This window comes from Nestor notabilis, unplaced genomic scaffold, assembly GCF_000696875.1.
Source record: "Nestor notabilis isolate BGI_N333 unplaced genomic scaffold, ASM69687v1 scaffold6116, whole genome shotgun sequence".
Classification (NCBI taxonomy): Eukaryota; Metazoa; Chordata; class Aves; order Psittaciformes; family Psittacidae; genus Nestor; species Nestor notabilis.
Genome location: NW_009933227.1, coordinates 116,143 through 124,165, shown reverse-complemented (window position 1 = coordinate 124,165; position 8,023 = coordinate 116,143). Strand labels below are relative to the sequence as shown.

At 38.5% G+C, this 8,023-nt stretch overlaps 1 protein-coding gene across 1 annotated transcript in view; it reads left to right on the top strand.

The window, feature by feature from the left end:
• Positions 1–1,134: 1,134 nt before the first annotated feature.
• The window catches only part of MLLT3 (myeloid/lymphoid or mixed-lineage leukemia (trithorax homolog, Drosophila); translocated to, 3), a gene marked incomplete at its 5' end in the record, with an annotated part of 49,618 nt that continues 42,729 nt past the window's right edge, over positions 1,135–8,023 (top strand). Inside the window, 2 exons of the mRNA XM_010016768.1 lie at positions 1,135–1,217; positions 5,046–5,189. Of these exons, the coding sequence (XP_010015070.1) occupies positions 1,135–1,217; positions 5,046–5,189 (227 nt within the window). The remainder of the gene's footprint in view (positions 1,218–5,045; positions 5,190–8,023) is intronic.

Here is an 8,023-nt window from a genome sequence, read left to right as displayed (position 1 = left end):
TATTTTTTTCAGTCAGCAAAATTGAGAAAGCTTGAGCAAAATTTTCTGAAGAGGTCAACCGTTTGTGTATGAATTGCATCATTTTACCAGTCTACAACAGAGAACCTGTTGTATGATACTGAGATGGTAGTCCATATGACATGAGTTGTCACACATATCAATGCACCATTTGGAAGGATGGTTTCTCAAGCTCAGCCTACCTTTGTGCTTATTGTTACATGGGCATGAATTCTGTAATGAGGTTCTCATGCAACCAAAAAGGAGGAGGGAAACGTGGCTTCTGTTCTAAGTTCTGTAACAACCTGCTTTTTGTCACTGGCTGGAGTTGATGAGCTAGTGCTACTTTATTCAGAGAGCTCATGTTCAGTGCTATGGGTATTTCATGTAACTAAAAACCTTTCAAATAAACTGAAAACTTGAGGGAAAAGATTATATATTGGAGCTAGTAATGCTTACTGTCAAGTTAAAGAAGGTTGAATCCTATAGAGTAAACTTGGATACTGTTTTAGCATAATACAGCACATAACCTTAACAAGATTCTCCACTGTATGCTGGAATGTTACGTTGTGTCCCACTTCCCTCAGTAATACAGATTTCAATTTTATTTGCGTTAGTTCTAATTCAGTTAATTTATTTCAAATTACATTTATTAGAATTAGGATTTTATTAGTATTAGGTTATGAATACATGAATGGCAGTTGTTCTGTCTGCTGCGTGTTCAACTTTCACAGGGTGGAATCCTACATATTTTCCGTTCCCAGAATAAGCCTTGGCTGCAGTGTCTATGTAGCTGTTGTGGGTACTCAGTGGGTCCCCCTGGTGTTGAAGTCATAGAATCATAGAATAATTAGGGTTGGAAAGGACCTTAAGTCCCTGGTGTTCTGCTTTAGCAGTCGGAAAGGATTTTAAAAATAAGGGGTGGTGGGGGAAATTGCTATGCCTAAACTATAGGTTGTATATAGGCAGGAAAAATTTGCTTGTAAAATTCATGTTGTGTTGTGCACGCATATGTCCTACTCTGTGTGTGCAGTTTTGTAATGGTGCACACTATTGTTGCAGATTATTTACTCGTATGTTTTGAGCATTTAAAACGTTTTTTTGTGTGTTAAATACAGTTTTTTCTCTTTGTTTCAGTGTGCAAAGATCCACCCTACAAAGTTGAAGAATCTGGGTATGCTGGTTTCATTTTACCAATTGAGGTTTACTTCAAAAACAAGGTATAGAATTATATACTTTGCATTTAAAAGAAAATTAATATGGAAGTTAGGGTTTTTTAAAGATTTACAGTTTAATTCATAAACTCAGTTTAAAATTAGGATTAAAGTCATCTTCGTTAGTGCTGTTCCTCAATTCAAAGTCACTGTAACTTCTAGAAATGTGTAACTGTATTTAGTAGATTACTATGTAATTAGGATTACCTGATAAAATAAAGATATTGAACGTAATTATTCAGAATTACTAGCCCTATTCAGAAGTGGACAGACTTTAAATAATTCTTAAGGAAGTTCACAAACCACTTAAACTTTAAGAAAGGAAACCAATCTTGATTATGTTGATTTCATAATGAACTTGGTGTTATATTTTAGTATTGCTTGTCTTTTTAGTTTGTTCAGGTTTTGATCTTTCAAAACAGTTTTGTTTGTTTGTTTTTTTTAATCCTGCATCTTCAGTCTGAAAACCCATTCTTCTAGACTGCATGGGAACATTGACTCTACTCAATGCTACCAGGCGCACAGTTTAAAAAAAACCCAGTGCTTTTCTACAAAGCTTACATTATTGTTGTATCTCAAATTGAGTCTTAAATAAATGCTGCACTTACTGTAGGTCTCTGAGAGCAAATACAGAGATTTCCTTTAATGTACATAACAGGGTCTGTATTATTACTAACTCATTCAGATGAAAAGAATCTAATTTGGGTGGAATTAAATAGCAGAAAGCTTGCAAGTTTTAATGTACAGTATGTTAAGTGGAGTATTTTAGGTTTGTCATGTGCCTTGATGGAGCTGCTATTATACTTTGCATGTACTTCTAAGATAACCTGTGTGTTTATTTTATATTGCCAAGATGTAGTTTATTGCAATTATTTTAATCAAGTCATTTTGCGTCTTTAATGTGTTGAATGCTTGGTGAGAAACTAAAACTGAAGGAAAATAGAAATACACTTTTGCTGGGACCCTGGCCACTTAAAATTCATGTTAGAGTACAACTTTGTTAGCTGTGTGTACCTTCAAGTAGGTATTCCAGTCTTCTTTGTCTTTCACAAAAAACTCTGTCAAGGTGCATGGTGTGGATAATTCTGCTCAGGCACTTTCTAAGTTGTAGGTTTCAAACAGGTAATTCTGAAATGTTCCCTGTATCAATCTGTGAGGAGCAGGGCTTAGTCTACCCTGTTTGCTGTTGGAAAAGGAAACGGAACTGCCTCAGTGAGTTGACTGGCTTTTCTGGTATGCTTTTTAGGTCTGTCTCCATTAGGCAAGCAGTTTTGATTCATTCAGGAAATCTAATGAAAAGCAGCCCATTCTCTTTGAGTCCTCTGTTAAGAGCTCATCCCAAAACTCAGCAGACAAAGTCAGAAGATAGTGAGTCAGTCACTGAAGCATCTCTATAGAAGGCTTCCTGCCCGACATTTCTTTTTTTGTTTTCCACTCAGACTTATGGCTGCCTTTGCTGACTGTGGAGACCAGCAGGAGTTGTGGCTTAGACTGAGATCAAGAGGGCAGCAGTGATTACAACTCACCTCACCCTCAAGCAGCATGTGGAATTAGAAAGTTTGCAAACATCCCTCACCCCCATTTTGGTGTCATGGAATACAACAAGCAGCAGTTGGACTGTGAGTCAGCTAGCTCTTCACACAGCTGCAGCAGTATGCACTTCCCTGGGGTCGGTACAATACAAAGGAAAAGTGGCACAAAAATTGAGCTGGAATTCCTGAGGCAAACTACTGCTTTCTCCTGGCTCAGCTACTCTTCCTCCCCTAAGCCACTTCACAGGTATTCCAGTACAGAAAAAGAGGAGATAGACAGAAGGAGGAAGAGGAGACAGACCATCATCACTTATTCAAGGTAGACAACTTTTCAATTTCTGATTCAGAAGGTACCCTAGTGAATAGAGAAGGCAGGGGTACAGGAAGCCACCTGGACCATGGAGAATTAAAGGGTGGCTGTTCCCAGGACTTAACAGAAATTGGTAGAAAATCTAATTGGCATTTCACCCTGACAGAAAATACCTCGAGCTTTAAAGAATCAGGGAAATGACAAACACGCCGCCCCCACCCCCCCTAATTCAGCAGCAGCAGACTATAGTTGTTAGCCATTGAGACAAAGTCCTTGACAAAATGCTTTTAGTCAAAAGGCTACTACTCTGGAAAATGTAGTCCATTTAGGATAAGGCTCATAAACTGTAGTATATTCTGCCTTCACTGTCACACCATTTTGAAATAATGGTAGTGGTACTGGGAGTTGTTTGTGTAGTAAAAGTCTTCTTTGAAATCACTGGTTATGTTCATCTGATTTTCCACATAATTCTTTGAAGACTCCCATTTATAAACTCTTACAACTTTACTTTTATGGCAAAACTGCTGGTACCAACCGTTTGCCTGTAGCATCACACGTTTTCTAAGCAGACTGGGGTGTAAGTCTTCCTCTTTTTTTCTACAAGAAATCCTGTGTTAATCTTTCTAACAGTAAGGAGTATCTTCATCCATGGTTGCTTTTGAAAATGGTCCTTCAAGAAAAAGGTTCATCTTAGGGAACTCCTGTCTTCAGGAACACACTACTGCAGGCTTTTTATTTCAGATCCCCTTCTGTTGTCTCTTCTCCAAGTCTAGAGATGAGATGATACGACTGTCCCTTGGCTTTGTTTGAAACCTCTGATTTTACTTTTAGAATAACTGAGATTTCTACACTTTCAGTTCTTCACATCCTTGGAATCCTGAATCAAAACTAAACATTTCTTTAATGTAAATTTCTAAAGCATCTGTCACTGAACAGAGCACACATTTTGATTACATGCAGTGTTTAAGATTTTGCCATATCTTTTCCTCCTCTTCCCTCATAGTTCCCTTTTTTTTTTTTTAAAGCTTTTTTCTAAATTTGACCTTTTACTATGTTCTGCCTTACGTCTGACACTGGTTTAGTGGCTTATGCTGCACATCAGGACCTTTGGAGGAAGGTCTACTTAATATTGTCTTAAAAGAACACTTAATTTCTATTCAGCTTCTAGAAGGAACTGTGTAAATGCAAAACATGAAATGTACTTAATATCTTTTCTCTGGTATTATAAACTCAAGTCTGTTCAATACCACTAGTGTCCTTTTTCAGCTAAGGCATTCTCAGGGCAGTAGAGCATTAATGATTTTTTCAAAGATAAATTTGCCTTTCCTGTTCTTTCTCTCTCCATATTGGTACAGGGAACATTCAGTTTCATTTTTTTCACTGCAGTGGCAGAGGATTTTAATCACTTGGAAGCTATGGTGGAACACTTGAAGTCTTATCTGGCCACACTCATTCAAGGCAATGAAGTTTAATAAACGAGCAGACACTGTGTAGGAGATAAAATATAGTGCAGCAGCAGTTTCATTCTTACCCCTTTCTACAACTCGTGAAGAAAACAATAGTGTTTGGCTTTGGTGGAGGAATTTGCATTCAAAACCGACTACAGTGTCTTCAGTACTATGTAGGGATCAGAAGTGTGATTGTGTTGGTGACAATTACCTTGTGTCAGCTGAATTGTACTTGCCTATGTGTATGTCCATAGCCTGTGCCAGACATGACGTCACACTTTCGATTAAGCCTTGTCAGAACAACTTGAAGTTCACTGAAGTTTGTGCATGGTAACCATGTGTAACCGTGGGCTGATACGAGTTTCTCTGATTTACTGTAGCTCAGCTGACACTTGGTAAATTCCATCATGTGTCTGAGAACACAGAGAATGGTTAAAAATGACATAATTTTCATTTTAATTGCCAGCCTTTATGTAGTCCTTGTTTTCAGCTTAAAGTTAGTTTTGGTGCTAGATGTTTCTATCTGGTTATTTTCAACCCTCAGGAAGAACCTAAGAAAGTTCGATTTGACTATGACTTATTCCTGCACCTTGAAGGCCACCCACCTGTAAATCACCTCCGCTGTGAAAAGCTCACATTCAACAACCCGACTGAGGAATTCAGAAGAAAGCTGCTAAAGGCAGGAGGGGTGAGTCCTGCACCCATGTCAAAAGCCATCAAAATAAAGGTGTAACTGCTTACTGCTGGTGCATGATTAGTATAAAAAAACCTGTCCTGACAGTGAAACAAAGTGAAGTGTTTCTGTGATTAACTTCATATAAGAGCTCAGTGCTTGTTGTCTTCAAGAGAAATGGGTGAGCAGATAAGCATGTTCCTACCTTAAATACATGATTAGATAGATATGTGTCTTCACAACCAGGCTATTTGTGTTTACTTCTGCAGAAGCACAACTTACACCTTATACATAAAACATTGCTTGCTTGACTTTCCAGAGATAAATACAAGAAAGCTACTGTGGTGGAAGTAGTAGGAAAATAAGCACCTCTTATTCAAAAAGGAATGGTTTTATATTAAGCATAATAAAATCAGTAGTTAGAACGTAGATCAAGTTACAAACTGTAAGTTTAAATAAAGCTACTTAAACTTGTATGTTACACAGTCTGAAGCAGAAAATTTACCAAGACTTCTTTACGTGTTGGTAAAATTTAATTATGTGAAAAAGCCCAAAGGAAGTGTGTCCATTCCCAAGGGAGGAGACAGCAAAACCCTTAGGTTTACACTTTGGTAGTGGAAACTGTTCTGCTGTGTTTCACACAATGGCAGAATAATTCATGCTGGTAGGGACCACGAGAAGCTCAGCCATGGGGTCAGGCTGGGCTGCTCAGTACTTGACCCCTCCTTGCCAAGCTGTGAAACTTTCCCTAGCCTGGGCTTCCGCTCCACTGCTGGCCTGTCTTCATGAAGCAGAGGCTTCTCTCCAGCCTCAGCCTCTCGTGTCAGTTTGTGCTGCTGCCTCTTGCCCTCCTGCAGCACACCACTGTGAAGAGCCTGACTAGCATCCCTATTTGGCAAAATTAGACAATAGTAGGCTCTGGGCTGGAGGTAAGAGAGTGTTAATGTGGGAATATTCAGTCAGCTGAAGAGGATCTTTGAAAATAAAGCAAAAATAAGTAGCAGGTGTGGTCTGACAGACCTTGTTATCCTCCTGGAAAAGAGAACTTACAGCTATAGCTGTACTGAAATAGAAGCGTGAGCTGTGTTTTATGTTTGTATTTATTAGGTACAGGAAGGTATTGATGTCTAGACAATGTATTAACTTTTTAGTGTGTTTGCAAATAAGCCGTCAAGATTGTACTCAGGAAAACTTCATGAGCCACTGCCTTAATGCTAATAGTATCAGGTCAGTTGTCAATCTTTACCCACAGCTGTAATAAATCTAAATGATGCCAGCAGGGACTCTGGGGGGTGGTGGTTAAAAAGGTAAAAAGATGAAGCATCTTTTTTATTGCTTATTTTCTGTGCCTTCTAATTATACGTTTCTTGAGTTCACAAAAGCAAAAATGTTGCCTAATTAAAAACAAAGAAATGTGGTGGGTTTTGATCGAATTCTTTCCCTGAGTATACAAGTGTGGTAACTTTTAAAATACTTTGTGTCATTGGTTTTTGTCTTCTGGAGACTACAAACTGCTTGTTTGGGGTTTTTTTTTTTCCTTCTTTTTATTTCTCAAGTTTTCCAATTTCCTTTCAAGGAAAGGGTTCCTTTTTTTGAAACTATCAGTGTTTTGTCCTTCCCTGTATAGGCTTTTTGACATAGGAATTTGTCTGATCAACTTGGCAGAGATGATGTAATAGCATTCTGTCTGTCTTGTTACTAAAAGCCTCTGTGAAGGGCTTATGTCTCCCAGGATTGAAGGCCTGTTACACTTTCATGAAATGGTGTACACAGGCTTTTCTTTGACTGTTCTAGAAGCCGTGGAAAGCTGGCTCTCACTTTCATGTGTAAGTAGAATAGACAACTTAATGAATTCACGAAACATTAACTCACTTGGAACTTTGATGCTTTAGGCTGAGAAAGGCATTTACAGTACGTGTTGGGTTTGCACTTACTTAGAAGTCAAAACAATACTCAAGAAAAAGTAAAAGTAACAACTGAATTTCGGTGACAGGCAACATGTCAGGCAAAATTAAGTTCATGTCCTTCAAAATGAGTGAGTTAGCTTATTAATGTAAAAAGCTGAGTGGCAGCTTTAAGAAAAGCACTCTGAGGTGGTGGACTTTTGCTTACATGCTTTTAAGTAATGGTGTAAATCTCTTGATTTCTGTACACCTTGAAACCCAGATTTCCAATTAGTTTTTCTCCAAGCAGAAGTCCTGGGATGTGTTGTTCCACTCATGTAAACTACTAAAGGTGATTCCTTATTTCTCAGTTGCATAAATGTGTATATTACAAATTGTATCTCCTTCTGAAGGGAAGAGTGCAGACTCACCTGGCACCTGCATGCTGCCGTATTTGTTGTAGAATCGTTTATGTGTTTGTCTCTTGCTGAGGATTCCTTGAATTATCGCTTGGGTGCTCACAACTCCTCATTTCCCTCACACATGTGGCATCCCAAATGCAAACTAGTCAGGGATACTTGGTACAGCCAATGTTCTTTTGTCTTTCAGGCTAAGAACCCTTTTTTTTTTATTGTTTTAAAATTAAGTACTAGCAGTCTGCCCGTGCATCCTCAGAGTTACCCTTTCCCATCCTTCATGTGCCCAAAGGTCAGGCTGGTTATTCTGCAGTTCACCAGGAGAGAATAAGAGTAACATTTGGACATTCTGAGTAATTAAGTGAGAACACAGCTGTAGCACAGCTTTGCAGTGCTGCTGTGGTCACTGTAGTTAAGGCAAACAGGATATTTAGGGTGGTGCTGATCTGATTAACTCTGTGAACTATTTCTGTCTTAGTATTTTATTTGGTATCACCAGAATTGAAGCATAAATGTGCACTCAGTCATCATTAATAGGAGGTCACCAGTT